We start from the raw sequence: 26,364 nt of genomic DNA on the forward strand, positions 1-26,364 counted from the left end.
ACATTTCTCTGTTTGATCACTGCTAGATCCTCAGTTAAAACGCCTTGGACGTCTTAAGTAGCATCTCCGTTGTCCACACTCTGGACACGTTCAGTCATTTTATGTTTTACAAGGGTGACAGCTGAGGGCTTGTTCACACTGTGAGGTCAAGGCACAACAAGGGCACCTGGCACTTGATAGCGCACCTACTGTGTGTTTCGTTCTCTCCACGTTGCAAAAAAATGGAGGGGGTGGTGAGTGTACTCTACCTGATCAACCTCGGCCTGTAGTTAACAGTAAAAATTCCACACATCATCAATTGTTTGTCTTCTTTATGCGCAAATATAAAACATCACTCATTTCTGTAGATGACAATGAATGCCAAGGGACTCAATTTCAACAGTTTTGCCACAATTGTCATTAATGTTAATAGTATTTATGGCCAATAACTGCTTATTATTATTAATTAAGCCATAAGCACATGACAGCTGACTTAATCACCTGTTATATTTCAACTCTTTGAGTGCAGGTAGTAATATACATTTACATAAATACGAATTAGTGCAGGAAAAAAGAAATCAAGTACTGACTTAATACTTGTTAATAATTTAATTAAGAAATACTTTTAGCAGATGCTAGAATAAATCTTAGTATGTAACTCATGTGGTATATTCATTGACATTACCTACATTAAAACTTAATGAATACTAAATCCTCTGAAAAGCCACCATGCCTCATAGAAGTGTAAAATCAATATTATTTTATTACTGGTTATGGAAACAGCTTCTGACATTTTTTACACACTTTCTAATATACTGTTACAGTGTAGGCCTATATTTCGTTCTGGCTCAGTGCTTACCCATTTTTTTTTGGGTGTGAATATTGAAAATGTATAGACATAGTTTCTGCAAATGAACTCTTCATTTCTCATGCCCACTGAGAAATGGATGAATTTCAAACTCTTCAAAGCGCCTCTACTTGTGAATACTCAACTCTGTATTTTCCACACATTCAAGTGGCTTCTTTCCAGCTTTCAAAGACAGAAGAGGATTTATTCAGTGTGAAGGATGCATGTTTCTTTCCCCCTGTTTCTCAGTCTCTTATTTTATTTCTCGCTATTCTTAGGCCTGGGCGCACCATCGCCCCAGCTGTCGTATCGGGGGGCGAGCCTGGCGGCAAGCAGGATCTGCGTGGATCTTCACAGACATCCACGGGAAGTCCTGAGTGATCTCCAGGAAGATTTAAACGTGGAGCTCTTTAAAGTTTCTCCAGGGACGCAAGCAGGTGGGTACACTGGCGCCATCATCTCCCCCTGGAGACAATGTGTTTGGTGCCTGAAAAGTGAATAACTTGGGTTCTGTGTTGATGCTCCGGGAGATAATCTGGGAAAGTATCTCCCGCAAATAGTTCCCTAAGGTGGCAACTGCAAACGATTAATCTTTGCGCGTTTAAGTAAGGCACTATTGTGGTTAGAGCTGTAGGCCTGCTGGGGGATTTCTTTTCATCTTTATAGCTTAGCGTGATTCATCTTCCAACCTTTCATACCATTCCTCCAGGTGAAAAAAAATATGTCGGTAATGTGGACCCTAAATGTCCAACATGAGCTCATAAAATGAAACTAATCACAAAGTGGCAAAGGATGAAAGTGACATGCTATGAAAGTACTTGAATGGAAGTATACAAGTATCCCATTAAAGTAAAATGCAAATAACTACAAGGCAGGGAATCCTATCAATTATTCATGAATTGTGCCCACAGGCTCCAATGAATCGATAGTATTAGTAGTTTTATATTCTGTTCTCGGGTACAGTGAGTACTTTTAAATACATGACGAACATCAGCGCTATATGCTTGAGTAGGCCTTGCAGATGTTTAATATGCACGAACTGGCAATCAGAGACTCCTCTGGATTTCCATATCATTCCCAATGATTTGCTAACAACCCGATCTGACAAAAAATCCTAACGGGTCTTGAATTGGATCTGTTTTTGGCTTCATTACCTCTATCTGGATTTGAGTACACTCTAGATTGGACCTGTTTGTATAGGAAGAGACCCCTGAAGAGCTTACACCATTGGTTGATAACTTAGACTTTATGATATTGATATTCATAGAACATGGTTGAAAATATGAGGGTTATTTTTTTGTCTGTTTTGAGAAACCATGACAGCATAATGAGGCAAATGAGGAAAATGGCAGTTACTCAAGACCTGATTTGTCTCCGCCATTAGACTAAACTAACGTTTTAGTCATTTTATCATACTTGAAACAGAGTACATAGAGATGTTAATCATGGTTTAACTCCACATTGTGTCATTTACATTAGCAATGTTCACGTACCGAATCATCATTCATGCAACACTGTGAATTTCTCCCATTTGTAAAAATCCTGTACTCCATCTAGTCTGCTGTATTTTAAAACGATGCAGTATATTCATCTTTTATTCACTATCACATTCATCCCCTCCGACTCCTTGCATTGTTCCTATTAATCTGTCTTTTCCTCCCTCATGTTATTCCCCGCATGTCACTGGCTTGAGTAAGAAAATGAGCTCAGCATTTCATGGAGCCGCGTCATTACTCATGCTTTGTTTGGCAGGAAAACACAGTGGCGGTTTATTTCCGCGACAGCTCCCATGCAGTCGTGATGTTTTGGAACATTAGTGTTTTACAAGTGGAACCACTTGCTAAGCAACACTGAACTGCCTAATTAATGCTCCGCTATAATGTTTGGTAAAGGGGGAGTTAAATAAACATTTGTTTCTTTCCTCCCTGTACAAATGCAAGGTTTTTTTATGTTTTTTATAGCTCCAAAGAGGCAATTCTCTGGCTGACGGGAATGTGCTGGAGAAAAAGCAAACCCCCCCCCCCCCCCCTCTTGCCGTGTAATAATAATCACTTTCTTTCACTGATTTGATCATTAACATAGAACCACATGGATAATTGGACTAGTGACATGACGCTGTCAAACATCAGAGCAGATGTTGTCAGGAGACAGCAGACCATTTCTTGACTGATGAGTTGAGCAATTTAGGGCTGTCAAATTGCAATCCATTCAATTATGGGATCATTCGACTGAGTTAACAGCTCACTGGTTTTTTCCAGCATCTTGCATTGGTTCCCCCTCCCCACTTTGTCTCTGCCAGAGGTAAAGCTAGCAGACTGGCAAGCAAGCAGGCATTCGCCTGTGGGCCACGGCCAATGAAAAGGGCCCTCCATGCCTGCCAGAATGTACTCCACAGAAATCGGAATTGGACATTTTAAATGACATGGCAGTAGGCTGATTTAGTCAAAAGTGATGCTTAAAGTACTTTAAATTGTTTGCATTTTTTTTTTAAATCAACATTAATTCATCCTTTGTTTCATAAATATCTCTTCTTTTTATTCCATATCCCTTTTTTGCTGTCGGAAAATAGTGTAAATATGGCTGTTGCGAATCCCAAACCCTTTGTTTTGTTGGCCAATAATCATTCATCAAACAATCCTAATCGTCCATCTGGCTTAAGTAGACTATTGGATTGGTTTGTTGATCACTGTTTCCATCACTGCCAACAAGGGTTCTAAATTGTCAAGACATTTGCTGCTCAGCAATTGATCCTCTTGCTCTGTGCGTTGCAGTTATTCAATACATTCAAAAGTTAAGTACTTGTAATTACAAGTTACAGGTGCCGAATTCCTGCTATCTCATCCCCTAAAATATTTAAAAATGTGAGGAACGTAACTAAGGTAACAGCTTTCATTTGTATCAATAGTCTAAAAAAAACTGCAGTGCAACAGTTTAATTTTGTAATAATTTGTACTTGCCATTATTTCCTTAGAGAAATCCGCATCCATTTGCAGATTCAGTTCAGTGCTTTCACTATAAGACAAATTATTTTCCAGAAATAGTTCAGATTAGGCTATTGTGCCCTATTATTGCAATTGCTTTTGCTTCCATGTCTTTCCTGTTCAACTCTCTCAATTGTAGAAAACACAGTCCGTCTTTAGAGTGTGCAGATCATCCTTCTGATCCACATAATCTCTTTAAATCCTTTGCTACGATGACTCTCCTTTTTCAAAACGTGAACTACGATTAGAAGAAAAAAAAGACTATCGCTCTCGGCGTTCTGATATTCAACATTATTCTGAAAAAACAAACAATAGCTGCCTATTTCATCCCCACTGTAAACAGTTTACTTGTTATGCATATTACGATGTATAAGTCATCATAAAAGCAGAAGGTCCCTTTTCAGTTTTCTTGCAGCGACCGTCTTTTCCAATAATGGACTTGTTCTGTGTGCCGTCCATAAACTAATGACTCATCTGGAATAATGCAATTCATGGCAGTGGAAGAGAAATGAGAATGAAATGGAGTCATGGTTTATTCACCTTCCTCACGCTCTATTGTTATTCGTCTGCCTCATTGGTAAGGCAGCAAAGAGAAAATTCTTGTCCTATTGTCTTTTGAATTTCACTTTATTTGAAGGCTTTACAAGATGCTATTAGTGTGATCTCAAGTGCTTTGCACAGTTGCTGCAGGGGGAGCAAGCTAAGTGGAGGCTTTCTGGGGGATAAGCGCCCAATATAAATAAAAGTCTTTGCCTTCCATGCCTAGTGAGAGTGGAGGGAGCGGCGACTCAGTAATTGGAAAATATCCCATCCTCCTGTTCATGAGAGAGACCGCTGCCAGCCCACTCGAGAAACCATGATGGCACTTTTTCACTGCTGCATGATGACTGACATTTTTCTTCAAATTCTAGCCACTTTTCTCCACTATAAAGTACAACTAACAGACTTCCATTTTCTCAATCTGAACCTTATAATCTGATGCCCCTTATATTTGGATCAATATTGGTTAGTCATTGCATGGAATTCCTTGAAATTATTACTACTACTACTACTATTACTACTACTACTACTATTACTACTACTACTATTACTACTACTATTACTACTACTACTATTACTACTACTACTACTACTACTACTACTACTATTACTATTACTACTTCTACTACTATTACTACTATTACTACTATTTCTACTATTTCTATTACTACTATTACTACTATTACTACTATTACTACTACTACTACTACTATTACTACTATTACTACTATTACTACTATTACTACTATTACTACTACTACTACTACTACTATTACTACTATTACTACTATTACTACTATTACTACTATTACTACTACTACTACTATTACTATTACTACTATTACTACTACTATTACTACTATTACTTCCACTACTACTATTACTTCCACTACTACTACTACTACTACTACTATTACTTCCACTACTACTACTATTACTTCCACTACTACTACTACTACTACTATTACTACTACTACTACTATTACTACTACTACTACTACTATTACTACTGCTACTATTACTATTACTACTGCTACTATTACTATTACTACTGCTACTACTACTACTATTACTACTGCTACTACTACTATTACTACTGCTACTACTACTATTACTACTGCTACTACTACTATTACTACTACTACTATTCATTTTTTTTAAGAAAATGACAAACTTTAGCTTTTATACAAGAGATATCCTATTTCAAAAAGAACAGACACAAACTGGTTCCTGTTGGGTCTCGTTTAAACACACCCTGAAGGACGTCTGTCAAAAATCGAGGAGAAATTGCTGAAGGCAAATTACTTTCAAGCCGTGGTCAAGGTAGGATTTTCACCTTTGTGTATTGAACTTGCTCAGGGGGTATGGTGCTTCTTTTTCAGGGTGAAATCCTGTGAAAATTGTACTGGGGAAATAGTTTTTTGTCCGTAATAGTCATGTAGAATGTGTGCGTGGTTGACAGATTCAGATGTGAAGTGTATTCTCTACACTTCTGCCTTTGGGGAAGAAAAACAGCAGTGGAGTGTCCACATTCCTGCTGAAATCGAGAATACACAAGTAGATAACTTCCTTTGAGACCTGAGATGCAGCAAAAGGTTATCGGTCACTTTTCAAGTGAGTGGGAGTTTACAGCGAGTGTTTCCGACCGAACTGCTCTGAAATCGTGCCATGTATTTAAAAAGAGTGTTGGGAAGCACACGATAGCGCCAATGTCATAGTTAGTAGTTATTCTTTTATTGTTGACTCTAGATCTATGTAAAGAGGACTACAATGAATGTTTGTTTGGCTTTTTACAAGGTCTTTTCACAGATATCTTCAGTTGTAGAGCCATACAGAATCACTCTATTGTATTTAAAATGCACACTTATTGTGTTGTTGTGGGCGAGAAGGCTTTCTTAACACTTTGAATGTGACATATCCTCTATGAAAGTTGAGACCTAAACCCTGTTTCAATTTCCTGAAGAAGAAAAAATCAAGATAACAACCCTAGTCTTAGAAGCCATGCAAATCTAAAGTCTTTAATACGTTTTTTTAGGGCAAGGTTATCACCAGACTGACAGATTAATCAGTCATGTATTCTCCAATTTCTTCTTTCCAAGTGTATTTCTATCAAATATCGTCTAATAATGCTATAGATGAGGTGGCTTACACTTGCTAATATAGAGGAATGCATGACCCAAAACGTGTTTTCCCAGTTTATTTGGAATGTTATGTTGGAAATAAGGTTGAATAATTTTGCATGAATAATTGGTCTGTTTGCCTTTTAGTGTTCTTTTAAAAAGTGATGGATTACAGTAGATCCTAATGTTTAAATATTTTGTTCTTGGCTGTTTGGAAGTGGATAAAACGGTGTAGGCAAAGGAAAGCTAGGCTGAAGGTGTAATTAAAGCTAATAATGAGAGTGCAGAAGGAAGCGTCTGATTTGTCTTCCTGCTCTAATGAGTAGAGGGCGGGTAAGAGGAAATAGCTGCCTAGCTGTTGTCTCCATGCTGCCATGCCATTTGTCACAAGGACACTCCTCCTGGAAAGATGAGACAAGGTCAAGTGCATGGCTGTCCCCGACCTGAATTTTTCTGCTAGGCATGGCAGGTCCCTCGCTCTTACAGGACAACAGGGATGGAGACTCTTACTTGAGCAAGCATCAGGCTGCTTGGCTTTTCTTCTGCATCATTAACATGGCCTAAAAATACACTGCCCAACTGTGATTCTCACGGACGGACAGTTTATTTTTCTTTCTAGGCGCCTCACTTGTATCTGTAAGTGTCGCGTATACCCGATAAACACGCTTAGTTTGGGATATGAAAATTAGTTTGTCCGTTTTTCGTTTGATTCACAGCTTGCTATGATGTGAGATAGGAAGATCTAGTCAAAAATTGTATGTCTTTATTAATTTGTTAGCATTTTGAGGATGGAAGTGCCATTTTTCTTGCATAGATTTAGTGCTATTGAGGTGGTAATAATAATTTAAGGCTGTTTCATCATACATAGCATGTACAGATCGACATTAGGATATAGTTCTTGTTGCTTGTGAAGAGTTTCTGGTTCAATTCCTGTTCATTTTGGGTCAGTATGTACAGAGCATCTGTCTGAAGACTGTAGGTTGCTTTATTTAATTCAATGAAATTATTATACAGTTTTACATAATGTTATTGTTACAGGGTAATGTCAAGACAATATACATGCAGTAACAATTATCTACATATATTTGCATTTTCCTTACTTAAGACGCTTTATAATTTGCAGTATAAAAACATCCATTTAGGAACAGGTGAAAGTAATGTAGCTTCTTTTTTGAGGCAAGTGTGCCTGCTAATGTACACTGTAAAGTCATTGATGTTCAATGGTGAGAAGACTGATCATTAAAAAGGATTTAAATACCAGCAGGCGTAACTTCACACGTGAAAAGCCCGGAGTTATCCACGGGTGTCCCTGAGGTGACGGCTTTGCACAAATTTCATGAGGCAAATGATAATTTGACACCTAGGTTTACGCCTAGGGAGAAACCTTTCCTGGGTTAGAATTTGATATACACACAGCAGTATTCTTAATGTCATTATTTGCTTTATTTTTGATTCCATTGACACTCATTCTTTATAGGCATTCTGGCTTTGGGACAGTTGCTCATGCTAGAATTCGGCTTGGAGTTAGGACATCCATGTTGTGGCTTTTCGTTTAAACATATTTTTCCTCCATTGTCAGAATTTTCGGTCACTTTGCTTTGCATCTCAAGGGGGACCAATATTAGTAATGCTGCTATATTGAAAATGACAAATAAACTAGATGTCCCCTACTTGCAGAAGCTCAAAGAATAGGTCTATTTTCATGTCTGTTATTCATTTATTTTTGATCTGATACAAGCACCCAAATAAGACATTGTAATTCCATGTGAAACAAAGGCAGCATCACCTTATTTCGAAATAAATCGGCAACACGACTGCCCAGACCCCCTAACAGGAGATGTGTTGTTATAAATAAATGATGAAAGTCTCATCTTCGTAGTTTGTCTGACCACTCACAAAGCCTTTCATTTCAATTGCTCGGCTTTACCCAAAAGGAAACATTTACCATCTAATTTCCTCATTACAAATCAATTATAAGCAGCCCCCCTTTTCCTCGTTATTGCATTATAATTTCTAACTTTCCATTAGTAGCTGACGTATTTGTCCCCGGCAACAGCCCTCCACAATGTTACCCCACGCCCCCTCTCATACCCAGGCCCCCTCCACTCTTAAACCTCCAGTGTCTCCCTCTAAAAAAGGGAAGAAAAAAAAGCCCCGTACCAAACCATCCAGCACTATTTGCGGCGAGGAGGAAGCGTGTAGCATGTAAAGCGGCACTGCGGCACCGCCGTATCCCTGCGCCCCTGTTCCCGAGTCTCCGGGATCCTGGAAGTCTGAGCCGGGGAAGAGCGGAGAGCGTACCTTCCCCATTGCTGGATGTATTTGTCAGCTCCAAAGCTACTCGGGCTTTTTTTTCTCATTTGTTTAACAATTGACCGACGGACTGCAACTTATCCGGACGGTCCCTCCCCTACTCGCAAGGGTTTGCATTTCTTGGTTTTGCATGACGTATCTCGGAGGAAAAGAGAGAGCGAGAGAAAGAGAGAGAGAGTGAGAGAGAGGAAAGGCATGCTTTTGTTGCGTGTGCGCGCCTGCTTGTATGTGTTGTAGTGGAAAATCCGCTGCGATCTGGGCTGCTGCTGCTGCACTGCCTAATAGAACCGGGGAGAGAACCTCGGTTGACAGGATCAGGCGGACAAATCAAGGGACTGAGAGCATAAGACAAGTCTTGTTTTTTTTTTTTTTAACTAAAAGAGGAGGGGATAGAAAAGCTAGTTTTTTACTAGATCATTTGGAGCCATCAGATGAGTGTTTGCACGGGGGCAGCAGGTTCAAATGCAATGATGCTGGCTGGGTTTATTGGAGGAAAGGTGCTGTTAAGAATAACACGTCATGGATGTTTTTTGTGGGATGGTTTTGCGTGCATGGCATATATAAAAATGATTTGTTTTGTTTGCCCAATAAAACAATAAAAATTAAAAATTAAAATAATAATAAAAAACATGTTTTGGTCACTTTACAGCTATAGTAATGAGATACATGACATGCCAACCTGCGTCCAAAGAGACAAATGTGAAGTTGAACATGGGCTTTGACTGTAACAAATTGGTTCTGGTTTATGTGTGTGTGGGTGTGTGTGTGTGTGTTGATGCATTATAGGTGCAATACCTCTGCACGCTACACCCATTGGTGCGCTTGTTTAAAGTAATGCTTATTAAGGCCTGTATTTTATTACATTGGATCGCTTCCTATGACGTAATGGGTTGACACACACATATACACACGCACGCACTCCTCCTATATCCGTGAAGATTAACTGTGTGCAGATTCAGGCCTATAATTTGGTTTATACCTTTGATGTGTTTAAAGTGCTCCTTGAGTGTCGTTCACAAGATGACTGACAGTGATGCTATGTCATTACTGACACAATTGACACATGATTTACACCCTGGACAATTCTTGAAGGGAGTATTTTGCTACGGATTGGAAATGGCACAAAATGTTCATCAAATAGGAAAAGTTTGAGAAAATAAATTGTTTTGGGGAATGGATTATTTCCCTCTGATTTGCCACTGACCCGATTTCCACTTTGTCAGATGAGGACAGGCATTATGGAAAATGATGCAAAAGAAAAGCAAAAACTTGCTTATTGTAAAATTAACATATAATGGAGCAACCAGGGGATACTATTCAACAATATTAAAAAAAAGAAGAAATAAAACAATGACCTAGACTTGGCTTGTGTGTAAATATTGTTGGCAAGGCACATTATCATAACAGAACATGCGCTTGAATATTACTTTGTTGGGTCCAGGTCGACATTGTAGATTTAATAAAGGTTGGCATGAAGTATTGAATGTGGTATTGAGCTCAGATGAAGGGGGAAATGTCAGAATACATTTTGATAAATGAGATTCTTAGACATGTGTAATAGAAAAGCCTTTAGAGTTTTTTCATTTATATGATTTTGCATTGTACTATGCTCTCCAAAAATACTCATTCCTGTAAAGATTATTACGGTATTTGTGAAACGCAGATACCTTAACTCCAATTTCCCACTAACACATAACTTTACCACACATACATTTCATTTAAGACACCACATTAGGTAAACATGTACAATTGAATGAAATCATGTACTGGTACTGGTACATGTAATTGTAAAAAATTAAAAACAGGTCCAGTCATGGCAAAATCTCAGCGAGGTTAGGAGAATAGTCTTAAAAGACATAATGATGTCGTATCAGGTTTTATTGCCCGATAGATTAAGGAACCAGACGAGGCCGTAGCGGTCCTCATCAAACATTCATCTTGCATAATGGAGACCGGCACAAACCTATCGTAATAGTCTGCCACACCTTTAGGAAAAACGACATCGTTAACTGAAAAGTGCAGTTGAACTCTGCTGAGTGATCATGTTGCAAATTGACTGTTTTTTTTCTCTCTCTGTCCAACAGGAGGGCCATTCTGCCTTGTTTGCGTAAGAAGAACAGGAAAGATGTCACGTCACATGTCGGACTCGCCTTGGCCCAACTTGGTCCTTCAGCAATTTTTTATAAACTTGAAAACCTCATCCAAAATCTGTGGCGGAACCCAAATCCTTTCAATGATTCTGCAGTTTAATCCATGATTCTACGGCATCGTAGTAGGATTTGATGGAGTGCCGTTGGGGACGGTCACTTTACCTGGAATCTAACTCGCTTTGGTGACTCAATGCAGTTTTGCCTTATCTGCCTGCAAAAGACTTTATCTGCTGGTTATCACATGGGTGGTGCATCGGATCCACTAAAGCCATATTCACTGGGATATCCTCATCTGGATTTGTGGAGGCAGTGGAGCATCTAGTAGTATTTGATCCTTGAAGACTTTGCTTTTCATTAAGAGGAGCTATTCTCTGGAGCTTTCCAATGAAGGACATGGATGGCCCTCAATCTAGTGGCCTGCGCAAAAAGAAAAAGTCCAGGTCGGAGAGAAATCGGGAAAGGAGATCAAATGGGATAAACGACAATCATGTTAAGGGCTCCGTCTTTCACTTCTCATCTGACTCGGAGAGGGAAGGCAACAGGGAACCCTCCTCGTCCCGCCCGAGACCCCCGCGCAGAAAACGCAAAGAGTCGACTTCTGCCGAGGAAGACATCATTGATGGCTTTTCTATCACGGGCTATGTGACCTTCGAGGCTTTAGAGGTGAGTTCTCTCTTGATTATATTTCGCACCGTATCAATCTGTCGTTTCAACTCCCACTCGCATTCTCTGGGGATGTTTCTATGGTGGGGTTCGGCAGTCTTGGGTATAAATCGGGGGTCTCAAATGCATGGCCCGTGGGCTTATTTCAGCACACAGTAAGAGATTGCTGGGTTTTTTCCGATTAAAAGAAGGGAAAACCCTGAACGATTAATTTAAAAACAAACCAACATGGAAAAAAAGTACTCGCACAGCACTTTATCCAGGCATTCTGCAGTAGCTCTGCCAAAAATACCTTTGCCAATGACGGTAATAAAAAATAAAGTGTTGTGACTAGTTTGAGCGGCTCGAAGATGCGTTTCATTGTAACATCGAAAGTGTTTGGACTTGTGTGAATTAGTACGCCCACACAAAGAGAGGGAAAAAGCTTTTCTGTGTCTGCACTCAGATACAAAACTCCACTAGGAGTAGTTTATCCACTACGTTTTTCTGTGTGGTAATGAGCGCGGGGTTTGAATACTTGGGCATGGAATGCGGTTCAGAAAGATTGAGTGAGAGTATGCACCTCAGGAAGCCATATTGTATAATACTGTTAGTTAGTCAATTTCATGTGCAATTAAAAATGAGTATGTCAAGTGGATATGCTGTTCCGGCCCGCCAATCAGAATGAGTTTGACACTCCTGCTTTAAAAGTCGCGTTTGCTCCAGAGATGCCTGCCAGCGTCTCTCTGTTGTTTGTTTAGCATTGGATTCATTTTTACAAGATTTTCCATTAAAGTGGGACTCCACGTGAAGGATATTCAGCTGGGCTCGTAGCGGCTGTTGTGTATTTATTCGCTCAAGAGTTTAAAAAGCTTTTTGATCAATGGTAACTACATGTTTAATCTAAATGGTAATGATTTATCGTCACCTGGCTTCTCCTTTGATTGGCACAGTCTGACTTTGACTATCATGGCTGTATAGAAATGTACTAGAATATTTCAGTGTGTATATAAATGTATTTTTAATGTTTTACGACAAGCTGGCATAGATACTCATGCTTAACTATGTTCCCTAAGCTAGTTATGCTTCAAATATAAAAACAGATTCAATCAATAATGGGATTATTATGACAGTTATGAGATGCCGTAGTGCCAAATCTGATTTATTAGAGGCAACATTTCAAATAGTGCCTCCCATTATGACTAAAGGCATCTGTCATGGTTCTCAACTCAAAAAGAATAATGAGAACATGACTTTTGAATACAGTGGGGTGCAAATCTATGCCAAGGTTAAATTGTTAGGAAAGCAATGCATAAGTGATTGTTGGAGTGCTGCATTAGTTGGCTTGGCAGGATACGTAACAATGTGTAAATGGCTTTCATTGAGAAAATTCTCGTTTGTCTTTTAGTGGCTTATTTTTTTTTAAACAACTGGAAAATTTGCACATACACAGCTTGCTGGTTTATTTGGAATTGCTTTTATGAGACGGAAAGACTCCTCAAAAGTGAATTCACGATTAGGTTGGTAGGAATAACACACTCTGATTTGCAATATTGTGTTTGATTGGTGTGACCAAATCTGTGGGATTTCTTCATTTGTGCATTTGTGCATTTTTCCTCACTGTATCGTTACGATAGTAAGAGTATGATTTTTTTTTCACAGCTCCAGAGCCTTTTAAAATTTTCTTTTCATGTTATAGACTTGTCCTTTCTTTCACTGGCTTTTATGTGATCTCTTTTCTTAAATTCTTTCTCGCAATGTTGACCTTTTTAGTCTTTCAGTACTTTAGCTCATGGTTTAATGTCAGACATACAGTCAACTGTGGTTGGTGAATAATGTTTTAGTTTAAAAGGGCAAGTGGAGTGTTATTACTCGGTAGGAAAATACCCCAAAATGTTTGCTTTTATTCATTGCCATCCGTTGAGTGAGATGTCAAATTATTTCTTATTTCTCACAAGCATATAGAATTATGTGTGATCTTAGTAATAGTTTGTGTTTATTGATTTAAAGTTGAAAATTGTCATAACAGTTTAAGATTGGCTAATTTTGCTGGTGTCTTATTATATGCATAAAAGACAGTAATGAATAATTCATTTATTTCAAAACCCCAGCCACGGTTGATTAAGCATGGGAATTAATCAATCACTAACTGTTTTATATACATAGTTCATAGGTTAATCAAGTCTAACAAAATGATAGTGACAACTCTTACTTTGTAAAACTCCCCATAGGAATCAATCCTACTTTCCTCTTGTCCATATCAGGCTTAATTTGTTTAGGCAAACTGAAATACCATAACGATTGTTATTGTCAATATTTTACATTCTGCTTTCCTGTCTCGCCAACAGCCATTTTATGTGCGGTACCTACCGGTTTTGCAACTATGTCAAAGCCACATTCAACATATTTCATCACTTGCAGCATCATGGTCGTTTTAACCAAATTCATTGCGCTACATGTTTGAAGGACACCGTGGTAATAGGTTCATTGATATGTTTTCAGACCTTCAGCTGGCAAATATTAGCTTGCTCATCAATAACTATTGACATTTAATGCAAAGCGGGAGATCCGGGCTCAGCATCAACCAGTGCAATTATGTCAACGAAGGGATTTTCCTGTCCTACGTCTTAATGAAAAGGATGAATTGCAGTTAAGTAGAACACTATTCTGTTCTCTAATGGTAGCTGTATTATAATTCCGTTGGCAACATTTCAAAACAAAGCATTTGAAAAATAATTGATTTTCTCTAAGAAACCTGCCTGAGGGAGAACTTGGAAGTGTAGGCAGAGACGAGCGCATTGATTGATGCTTCAGTACAAGAAAGAAAGTCATGGGATATCAAATGTATTTACAAATTGTTTTTACAATTACGCATTTTCTCCATGCTTTTGTCCCACACTCACTTACGTCATTTATGGTTAACTCGCTTTATCCTAAGTACTCTCGGCAAGATTATTGATAAGACTTTTCATTTATTGGACATAAAACTATCACACATTTAGTCTAACACTTTGAGACACAATTTTCCTTAAATTATATGATCAAGACCACTAATACAATCTATTACAGATTTTAATTTGTGTAATAACAAAAAAAAAAGTCCAAAACTGCTGGATTGTCTGCATGCAAATCCTATACTCTATATATTAATTTGTGAATTATGATGATTCCTAAAGAGAAATCGATTTGTTAAATGGATTTAGTCCCAGTGCAGTTAAAGTTATAGAAAAAAATCCTAAAAAAAAAGGAAATTGCTGCTAGGACATATACTAGTTTTTCTGTTTTTGCGGTCTAACTGATGCCGGCAAGTTCAGCAAAAAACCCCAACAAACACTGCAAGAAGCTTACCATCAGTTATTTTTATTTTTACGAGGAATATTACAGACAAAATGGATGTAGAGAGCCTCCGGACTAACCACTTGGCCTTATCACATGAAAAGAAGACTCTGTGATAAGATATAGACTTTCACAATAGCCCGCTGTGTTTACTCCAGATTTTTGCAGTTTTCCTGGAGCGTGTGCCATCATAACCCAGGGCTGCCAATTACACCGAACAAATTTGTAAGCGCCGCTAAAGCCCCTCTTACGGCCTCTGCCAGCTTTAAAATACCAACTGATCCCATGGCGGAAAGTGATGGATTTAGGGGAAAACCTGGGTGTTTTAGACCTCAACTGTTTTATTATGTGGAAGATATGTTACGATGGTGAGTCTGAGTTTGATTATCCTGCAGACACCTCATTCAACTGCTGTGTAGGATCCCATCTTTAACTCCTTGGCCCTCTCAGTGGAACGATGTAGCAGCTTTCTCAATAATATTGATTTCTCAGAGCTCTGCAAAGGACGTTTTTTTTCTATTTTGTAATACATCTGGTCTTATTTTCCTACAGGAGTGACTGGACTCAGAAAGCGATTTAGCACACCCGGTTTTCATCTGGGTTTCGAGTCACATGTTAAACAATATAGTGCAAAATAACCCCAAACCCATACTACTCACATTCTTGCCTGTTTTTCACAAATTCTCAAACTGGTTTTGATTTACCGTATTTTCACGACTATAAGGGGCACTTAAAAGTATTTAATTTTCTCCAAAATAGACAGGGCACCTTATAATGCAGTGTGCTTTATATATGGAAAAAAATGTAAATGTGTCATTCATTGAGGGTGCGCCCTATAATACGGTGCACCTTATAATGAAGTGCGCCTTATAGTTGTGAAAATACGGTACGTCTGGTGGCTAATAAGAGGTCATTGGAAAGACTTTCCCGGCAGTATCACTGAATGATGAATTTATATTCCACTGCCGCTCTGGTGTTTTTTTTTTTTCTCTCCTGCCTGGCACCTGGAGAAAAAGCTACATTTAAACTGATAAATCCTCTAGGTGATTCCAACTCCAGTGTTGTTTTAAACTATTAATCTTTGCACGCCACTCTGCCTCATCTCTATTTGATTTACCAGCCAAACCTGCCCGTAGCCTCAAGCATAGCGTTTTAGTTATATTTGCCGACTTGTCTTCCTACCATTCTGTCAAAGCACATTCGTCTTTTGCAACTCAAGGCTATACATAATTCATTTCACCCTGTCAGCGCTGATTATGGAAACTCTCAACCGAACACGATATTTCCAACATTTACCAGACTGCTGTACATTTGTGAGTGTTTATAATTCGTGTTTTTCGGGGACAAAAGCAAGAGCTTTGTGTTGTTTTGGCACTTGACCTTAGCAAAGGCAGCTGGCACAGCTCCATGGGCACTGAAAGTAAGTTAATGCTGACACAGCAGCCTGTGAAAGAAAAGAGGAGAGTATAAAAAGTAGACTTGCCCATTACTTATCTTGTTGTCTCTATTTGCTGCTGTCCACAAAAATTCCCATTACTGTTAGTCTTCTACAAAAAAGTTACTGTCATCTACAGAATAAGGCAAACTAGATGAATATTTTAGTGCTTATGTTTTGCGTGTTTGCAACTTTTGTGGGTGTTATTCCATTTCAAGTCCAAAGTGTACAAAATATTGATTTGAAAAATGGAATGTTCTTGCTTGAAATTCAATTATAGATAAAATAATACATACAATTTTGCTCTCATTTTCAAGTGCGACTCGGTTTTAAATTGGATCCGCTATACAACCCTATTGGTCTTTTCTTAATGGAAATGGAGGTGGGGAAATAAATTAAGTGAATGTCAGGCTGATATTTTCTACTCCTTACTGAATACATCTGTTACCAACAGTAATTGATATTGATGCTTGCAGCAGAAAGTAGCCCTAAATCAAAACTTGACGTTTTCTTCTGAAGTAGATCCACACTAGACCAGTTATAATTGAATAAGACCCCTACCATCTTTAATAATATAATGTCTTGCAGTTGTTTCGCCTTGACAGGATGGATGGATGGATTGATTGGGAGATTGGTAGGTTTTTATGTACTTAGATTCCTTTCGTCATATTTTTGATGTTTGATGTTAACATTAGAGGAATTCATTCATCCGTTTTCTATTTCTATTGATTAAGGTTATGTGGTAGCTGGAGCTTACGCCTGATGTAGTAAATGACTTTTTAAAGCACTTTTCAAGCATTTTACAAAGTATCACTTAAGTACACCCTAATCTTGTTGCCTGCTATTCACAGGATTAATGCTCTATATTTAAGTCATCTTGAGTAATTGTGATTCAAAGTGATTGTGTGTTTAGATAAAGACATTTTCCATGCACTACTCAGCTGTATTTGAGCCCCTGCAACATTTTTTGTAGTGTGTAACGCTCCCATTTTTATTGTAGCTGGTTCAGTTCCGCTGGAAGAAAAGCAGTGTTCTCACACTAATAGGCTGAGGTTAATTAAATCACCTCTTTGTCAGCCCTTAGGTGCTAATCTGCTCCAATTGGAACGGCTTGTTTTAAATCAGGAAGAAATGCGACCCCCGAGCACCAAATTACACCTGCCTACCCGAACGTGATCGTGACATCGCAAACTCATTTACTCTTTGTCGTCTCTTGATGTGCGTACATTAGCAGATGCAACAGTTTCTGTTAAGTAAAAGTACAGATTCAGGAAGTTAATTTGCATTCTGGTGTGTGGTAGGATAAGGAAAATTCTGTCATATTATTCTAAAATGGCCCATATGATGGAATTCGCAAAGTTATTGTTGGTGATGACCAAATTTATTTGTACTTACGCATGTACTGGAATTGTAATGATGTCCCTCGTAGTACCGAAATGTTTTGAAGTGATCAGCTTCTAAGATTTGTTCAACTTGGCTATTTTACTATCATTTTTCTTCATCTTCTACATGACCCCCATTGGGAATATTAGCAATAATGACACGTCTAGGCTGGAGATTTGTTCAGGTAGAAACAAGACTTAAATAAAGGAGCAGTTTTAATGATCTTTTCATTAAAATGCTCGGCGTTTAAAGGCAATGCCAACATTGCCGTGCCCTTGCACTTTTTTGATCTATAATTCCAAACCTTGCACACTCAGCTCTAGAGGAACAATAGCTGCTTATCATTCAGTACACAGGCACTCAAGGCTAGTCGTAGCCCAGTCATCAGTTCTGAGTCATTTTGTTTTTATGCATCTTTCTTGACATTTCAAAAGTTCTCCCATCAGGTATTGTACAAACAAGCCACTAGGAGTAAAGGGCATATTTATTGGCGGCCCAGTCACTATTAAGAGCTCGTAATCCTAGTAGTAGCCATTTCTTTTTATGATAAGCTTTTAGTTTCTTTGTGTTTTTTTGGGGGGAGGTCCTGCATGAATATGCAGATGCTACTTTTTTATGAGTGAGATCATCCTGTTATATATATTGATCATATTTTGGTAGCCTATAAGGAAAAATGCATTTCATGGCCTTTCTTGACTCTCTTATAGTCTTTTTTGACCCAAATATTCTTATGATATGTTGATTGATTCATCAAAAATCTTTCCAATAGAATGGGTAGTGAAGATAAATATTCTGTCTTCTATTTTCCATATTTTGATAACCAAGATACACATTTGACAAAGTGGTAGTCGTTTACCAGCATTCAGTCTTAAGTATTATTGTCTTTTAACAGCAGTTTTTTTGGTCAACCCAGCATAATTCAATGTTTCCATCATAGTGTAGCACCTTCATTTTCCCCCTCTTACTTCTAGTACTAAGCATTTGATTCTGAAGCTACGGAAAAAAAGGTCATTGTGTTATGATGAAAACAACTCAGCAGTACGAGTCTTGTTTTTCCTCATCACCCCAAGCCGTGTAAGTCTTTTAATGGCAGCTCCTTTGCCTCATGGGCTTGTTTTAATGGCTGCAAACCACACATCCATCTCCTCCTACATGTCACCTTCAAATAGACTGCGAGATGGCAGGAGAACGCCGGCTAGAGGCGGAGGAGATGTGTACTCGCTTTTACGTGTGTGGCAACCAGAGGCAGTGTGCGTCGTTGTTGTTTTTTCATGGAATCTTTCACCCTTGGCAGTCACAACAGAGTGTTTTGTCTTCCTCTTCATTCAACTTGGAGACACTAAGTCACAAAGAGCAGAGATGTATGAATAATGCACTTCACACCCGTGAGCTATGTAGCACATTGCTTCTTTCTTTTGCCTCATAAGCTACTATTTATTCAGTTTATTTGTATATACTGTCCAGCTGCATTTAAAATCTGCATTTTTTTAATGCATACCACTTGATTGAATACACATGCAATAATACACTCTTTTCCTTATACATGAAAAAAAATACCTGCATGCCGTTTTTCAAGGGTTATCAATTCCAGAAGTGCCATAATTGACATTAAGTGTAAATTATTAAAGGAGACAAGATTGAATCTGCAAAAAAATGTGCTCACATAGACTGGTGGTATAATCTATAATTTAATGTTAATCATATTTTTATTTTAACCTTTGCAGTAGTTCAATTTTAATCTTGTTATATTCATATTATTTTTTTCTCTCTCTCTGAATATTACATTGTATGACCTTGCAATTTCTAGTAGATAACTACAATGGTAGCTTTTGTGTGACAATTTTTTTCCCCACTCATTCACACATTAATTAGTTTGATAGCATTAATGTAATGTAATTGTAGACACTATGTCTCTATTTGCATTTTTGATCCTACCCACCGTCCATGTTTGCATTCATTAAAATCCCCTCTGGAGAATTGTAACGTCAACAAGGCTTTAATATATTCAGCAGTGTCGGAGAGATTGCCACATGATGACTTGCCGAGTTCAAATCAATCTGACTGCCACTTGCTCAGCTGACAGCTTTATTGTGGGAAGAGAGCCGTGTTTCAAATGTTCTTAGATAACAATGACAGGAACAAGTCAGAGGAAATATGGCCTGCGATGGCAGCGCGAGAGGAAGTGGAAAGCCAAGGCACAGTAGTTAGCCCGTTTTCTTTAGTTTTTTTCATCGTACTTTTTCATGCTCAAACAAGAGGAAATTAATGATATAGCTCTTGTTATTCTACAACTAACACTAGAAAAGCAGCTCTCTGAATATTTCAAAGTCTTGTGTCCCAGATGAGCTGTATTTGTTGATGTCATGTTATTCTAGTGATGTATTATATGATGCTGAACATGAAGGCGACTCAAGAGCTGCCAACTAAACTTTGTGTTGTTTTATCCAACCCTTGCACGGGTGTCTAGTTTAGGGGGTTCATCCCCTTGTACAGGAACACTGTTTTGCACTCAGGGACAGTATAAGTAGTAGCGGAATGGGAAAATATGAACAGAACCTTTGGTTCCATGTACTGTACATCCTTTCTCAGGCTTTTGTGGGGTTTTGCGAACGCAGGGCCTCTGGCTGGCTTTCATTGTTCTGTGGAGGCGGCGTGTTTGTGTTTATTTTGGCAGACTACTCATTGCTAGAGGCTGATGGGACCTGACAGTCTCGATTTGTAGGAGGATCCTCTATTTGTCTTCATCAGTGATGGAGCCAACATGATGAGAATAGAAGTACTGATTAATTAGAGACATTGTACAATCTAATGGCTTTGGAAGCCGAGTATTTGCTCTCAAACCACATTTAACTAAATTAAAAAGTACAGTGCTATTATGTTTGTTGTAAGTTGAATCACTTAACCCACTATACACATTGTTTTGGATTGTTAATGGAATAGTTGTTTGGATGTATGCCCTATTGTGCATATGATTAGTATTGTTTTCTTTTGGCATGAATGACATTAGCGTTTGGATGCTGAATGGATGCCCTCTTTTGGAATTGCTCGCGGTCTAAAAAACGAGAGGAAAATATGGTGAAAGTGCAATCAAGAGGGTTTTTTGGGGGTCATTTGAGGCCAAAATCAATTGCTTTGTTACAGTAATGTATTCAGTGGATCAATAAACACATGGAGTCTCATTCACATTGTGATTATGATAACATTCTGACATTGGCATTTAACAGATGTACCCAGGCCAAGCATTGTAAGTCTTATTCATATGTGGACACATGCTTGAAAGAATATTGGCGGACCTGAACAATTCATGGTGCCTAATAAGAAACAGGTTTCTTGAGAGCTACCGCCACCCTGTTCTCTGAGTATGAATAGTTTCCATTAAAATCTCCACTATTGTGTTTGTCGGCTTTGCTCGGCGAACCCTCGTCGCTTGGGTTCAAGTGATTTTACCGGCCCGATGTGCTGTAAATTGCACTCGGTTCCTAGACAAACACAGGTAATGAGCTAGAAAGCAGGGGGACATTGGCCCTTTAATAGCCATTCTGCCATACTACCTTTTGCGAGAGCTTTCAATGAATGCCAAAGTTAACGATGGATCCACATAATGACCAATCCTTCAGTGAACTTTTTGGGTGCTTGGTATTTTAACCTGTATGTGTGTCTGCAAATCAGTTTTTTTCTGAGGTCTTTCTCATTATCTCATCACACTGTGTGGATATAAGTTCTCCTTTTTCTCCATTTGCATTTGTGCAGGCTTTGTTACGAGTATTTCTCAATGTCCTGTCCATGTCCCAGTGCTGCCATGTCCATATTGAAGTAAGTTTGGTTGGATACTTTTTGTACTTTGGTCTGCTGGGGTTGTAGTCCTTGATCCCATTGGAATTGGGTCTACCAGTGAATCTGATTTGGACATGTCTCGGACATTTCCTCTTTCTCTGTGAGGGTCCTTGCCCTTTTGGACACATTCATTCAGATATGTTATGTGTGGGTAAGCAGATGAGGAGGTATGTGTGTTTTTTTTTTTCTGTTTCTCAAAAGATATTCATTGTTCCAGTCAAGGCGCTAGTGTATGGTGTTTCCGTGTAGACGTACAGACACACACATAGAAAGTTGGAACTTGTGCCAGGCGCTAAAAAGCTGCAGAGCTCAGCCTCAGTCAAAGACTAGAGGAAGCGCGTGTGTTTTCATAGAGCAGTGTGCATCCTGTTATGTCTGACACATCGGGACAATGATTTGACGTCCTTTCTCCCCCACGCCGTGTGGAGCGATTTAAGCTTTCAAGTGTTTTGTGTTCCAAGAAGCCTTTTTGTCACATTTGTCGCCATTCCTGTGTTCTACGCTTTCATGGCGCTTTAACCGGCTTTGATCGTCACATGACAGCCTCACAGAGCTTGTCTGCGTGACGCTTGAAAGGCTCCATCATTCGTCTGCCCGCAAACACCCTGACAGGGACCGACTGGCTGCATACAAAGCAGTCAGTCAGTCAGGGGATATTTTAAGATGCTCCTGTTTATTTGCAAATCAATTTCTTGGTGATTATTTTCTGCATGCTGTCTAGACTCTGACTGCCAATGGTGGAAAAGTCAGCCTTGGGAATCCTTAAGTCTGGATTGGGTTATTTTTGCTTTGAAGATTGCAGGTTGTTTATCGGGTAGATGTTGTCCCAACTAAAAAAGAAACATTGATACATGCGTTTTTTTTTTCTGTTTGCTTGAATGGAGCTTTATGGGTATTTCTCAAATGGATTACTGTAGTTTCCTAAACCTTGCTGGTTTAGCTTATGTTGTGATGTTTGTATGTACTGGCCGAATGCCATTTTTAGCTACCAACTCATGGACTGAGATGTCCAATTTGTCTCCCTCCTAAAGGAAAAAAAAACACTGAAGTTATCCTTCAAGTATTTTTGGTCTAACAGTATTGCTTCCTCAAAGGTTGAAGAAAAATATTTGTAAAAGTCGTTATGAGAAAGACAAAAGGATGACTCAACTGAAAGCTAATTAGACTGCTGTTTCTCTATTGGCACGGTTTACTAAGGGCTGCTGAAGTCCACAAAAAAAAGAGGAGAAACCTGTCATGGTAGTATCGATTTAGCTGAGAAAGGGACACACGAGCTGGGAAACTTCATTCAGTTTCATTCGATTCTGCTTCTGTGAAATGGCCAGCAATAGCAAGCTTTAATACTTCCTCTTCTTTCTCAAGGGAATCTTTCTGGATTTATGTTGCATATTAATAGAAAGAAAGATATGTGAACAACATCTTTCAATCAATATGAAACAGCATGTCGCGTAACGTTAAATTCCTCCTTATGACGCAAAAAAATTGAGCTCAGATTCTGTTTCTGGTTTCCCTTAAAACGTTCAAAGTCGTTTTCACCAGTGCAGGTCCGCCTGTTTAACATGTGTTTGAAGGTGCAGCTTCAAGTCCATTTCTATTTATAAGACTGCTTCATCCCCCTCAAGACACTTTTAGTGCCTTTTATGTGTAGTTTTTTTTCTCTTTGAGTGCTATTTTTTTAAGACCAGCAGACAGAGATTATCTTTTAGTTTATTACTTAGAGTTCCTGACATTTAGCTCACAATACTGCCAACAATGGGCAAGTGGTTGGAGATGGTTTAGTGGTTTTGTAAGTAGTTGCTTCAATTGTCCTCAATTTGGAGAATTTCACTGAAATATTTATTGAACAAAGACAGGAGGAAAGTGAAATGTAGAACTGGCAGTCGAGGGGCTCTTACAGTGAATTCTGACAGGCCCATAACACCCTCTTTTCCGTCTCCCGCCGGTAGTGAAAGTGGCCTGCTTGCACTTGGTTTCTAATTACCAGCAGAGGTCCAAGTCTGGGTTCTCTTGTTACACTTGTAGCTTTAATGTGTGTGGCCTATGAATAGAGCCATTATTGGCTCTCTGTTGGGCAGCAACCACAGTGCAGATGCTTAATAGAGGCAGGAAGTTTTCTTCTTCTTCATGCACCACACACAATTGCATAATATACACTATTGCTTGTTTTTCATTTGTTAATTGAGTTATTCTTAGTGTATTTAACAGAAATGAGGTAAGTTATGTTTTTGCAATTTGTTTAACCCAGGGGAAGAATTACATGACTTGATGACATATTTAGAAAGTGAAATTGAAGACACAATATCGATTATATAAGTTAGGGCTCACATTAGCACTGTATTTATTTGTGTATTATAAACAAAGCACAGTAATCTGAAATATATTTATTTGTCACATAGGCCACATGTTACAAAATCAGATTAAATTAGTGTTTGATTTATTTTGCTGTCATTCATTGTTTCATTTTCTCAGATTTGATTACATCAGGTGATTTCTTTTTTTTTAAGCGCTAAACTGCACTTTTTAAAGTTTATTTTTTTCCAGAGTAGATGCAAGAACATATTCACCGGCCAACAAGTCGTAAAATACAAAAAGACGTACAAGCGCATCGGTGCAATGAAATGATATTCTTCTTCAGGTTTAGTTGCTAGGCAACATCTACCATGCTTTCTTGAGCCCCACATCCCAAAAGAAACATTGCATCATGGACATGAAGAGCTCCGTAACGATGGAAGGGATTGCAAAACCATCGAGGTTAATTCCTCAAGTACTTAAATAGCTTCAAGCAGGCAAACTCTCACAAGGAGCAAACAGGCTTTCTTTTTTTTTTTTACAGCCTTCCTGCTTGAATAGAAAAGAAATTGCTTCAATGTTGCAAACACCTGGGCTCTTTTTTTTGTAGAGTGTTAATCATTTCCTCCTCGGTGGTCCAAGCAAGGGGGCACGACTGTTGAAGTTGGAGTAGTTAAGGCAATTTTGCAAGGCAGCTGGGCTATTCTGACATGCTGAGAGAGGGCAGTGGATGGATGCCTCTTTTATTCCTCCAGTGCAATTAGCATGAACACTTGTTCTCTTGTTTGGAAAAAAGGGGAAACAAACAGGGAATACTCCATTTTTTACTCAAAAATGTGAGCTTCCAGGACATAGAAATTTGCAATTTTAAATTACTGAAGTTTCACGCATGATTCGATTTTTTTTATTTTTTATTACACAACAAAACAATTGAATCAAACTGATTTGCCAAGTTTTATAAGAGTTGTCTTTATGACATGTTAATATTAATGCGAGAAATACTCAGACCAAGAAATGTGTAGTGAATAATTTCTCCATTATAGTCCATAAAAAAAGATGTTTTCTAATTTCTGTGTTATATTAATGCATGCATGGATTTCCTCCAAGTACTACAGTTATACTTATCTCTTAAGAATGAGTATGTAGTGACATTTTCAATGATAAAGTGACATTGTAGTGGTATTCCAGCTGTGTTATCTTCCTACAGCTTTGGAATCTTTCAACATTTGGTCAATTCAATATTCCAGGTGGCAGACTTACAATTAAAGCACACGTGAAACAGTTCAGCTTCTCTAATCGCACTTGTAATTGGTTGCATGACTGCAAAGAGCAGTGTCAAATTAACTTCAGTAGACAAAAAGCTGATGCAATGCCACATATACTACTGAAAATTGGATAATCAGGTCAAGGGCTCCCTTAAGAAGGAGAGACAATTCACAGCTCTACTTAACAAGGTAGCTCAATTTTAATATGCACTGTTGTCTAGGAGTACCCCACAAGGGGTGCTTTCACTTATCGCTCTTTATTTTCTTATTAGCCCCGATTAGATCACCAGTAATTGTTTACTATGTTTGTTGTTATGTAGACATGTTCAGGGTTATGATGATTAAATCAGTGCGGATATTATGTTTGACTTGAAGCATGTTTTTGTGAAATGCTGCTTGCTCTATATTATCTCTGTTGTTTTTTTGTCTAGTTCAGTCACCCAAATTGAACTTGACTCCGTTGAAGAAAATGTTCACCTGATTTGTACTTGAATGACAGAAGTGTGTCACGTTCTTGGTGTGTGCGGGTTTTGGATTTTCATTTTCGTCTTGTTTTAATGGCTTGCTGAAGGATCTTCAAGGTGACAGTTGTTGTTCTTCTTGTGTAATGTGACGTTGAAGCCCGACTCTCCGTCATTTATGAACGGATCATTTTCTAACTTGCTAGTTATGTCGTATGGGCCAGTATCTATTGTTCCTTGGTGGTAAATTTTCTTATGCTTGTTTAGTACGTTGACATGGAACTGAAACGGGGAGATTATTTACAGAGTCATGACTTAAAGAGAGGTAAAACAGGCCAGAACAGTGAGCAGGCAAACAACTAGTGCCATAATTGGACAATCACAAGAAGGAGATAGAACCAAACTGTAACTAATAATAACAATAAGGCAATGTAGCATTTTTTTTAAATGTATTAATTGGCATTTTTCTGATCATTTCAATACTGGCGTCATGTGGCATCGCACTCTGCCAACAGAGCATTTGTGAGAACAAACCCTTCTGACAACTAATTGCATTCTTTCCAGGTGTGCACGGGCGCAAAAGTCATAGTGTCTTGCTTGAGTATTCCGGCTTATTGTAATTTTACCAGCAAACACGCAATCCAAAACACTAGAAAATTGCTTTGGGTGCTTGCACACAATCCGAATAATGAAGGTTAGAGAAGGAGCCATATTGAGCAATTATTTTCCTTCCAGCGGACTCCACTGCACGCTTCAATAAGGAATTTATATTGCTATTGTTCAATGAGC

The 26,364-nt window shown here is 38.6% G+C and overlaps 1 protein-coding gene across 7 annotated transcripts in view; it reads left to right on the forward strand.

Annotated features, from left to right (window-relative positions):
* Nucleotides 1-26,364, forward strand: part of auts2a (activator of transcription and developmental regulator AUTS2 a) — a 181,308-nt gene that overhangs the window by 25,979 nt on the left and 128,965 nt on the right. For 3 of the 7 annotated variants that reach the window (XM_077740178.1, XM_077740179.1, XM_077740180.1), the window contains exons 1-2: nt 8,661-8,889; nt 10,865-11,593. In XM_077740178.1, the coding sequence (XP_077596304.1) occupies nt 11,315-11,593 (279 nt within the window). In that variant the 5' untranslated portion in view covers nt 8,661-8,889; nt 10,865-11,314. Of the gene's footprint in view, nt 1-1,104; nt 1,264-7,084; nt 7,104-8,658; nt 8,890-10,864; nt 11,594-26,364 lie in introns of those variants that run through there. The other 4 variants (XM_077740174.1, XM_077740177.1, XM_077740175.1 and 1 more) reach the window with 3 other exon arrangements.

The sequence above is a fragment of the Stigmatopora nigra genome, chromosome 19 (assembly GCF_051989575.1).
Source record: "Stigmatopora nigra isolate UIUO_SnigA chromosome 19, RoL_Snig_1.1, whole genome shotgun sequence".
Classification (NCBI taxonomy): domain Eukaryota; kingdom Metazoa; phylum Chordata; class Actinopteri; order Syngnathiformes; family Syngnathidae; genus Stigmatopora; species Stigmatopora nigra.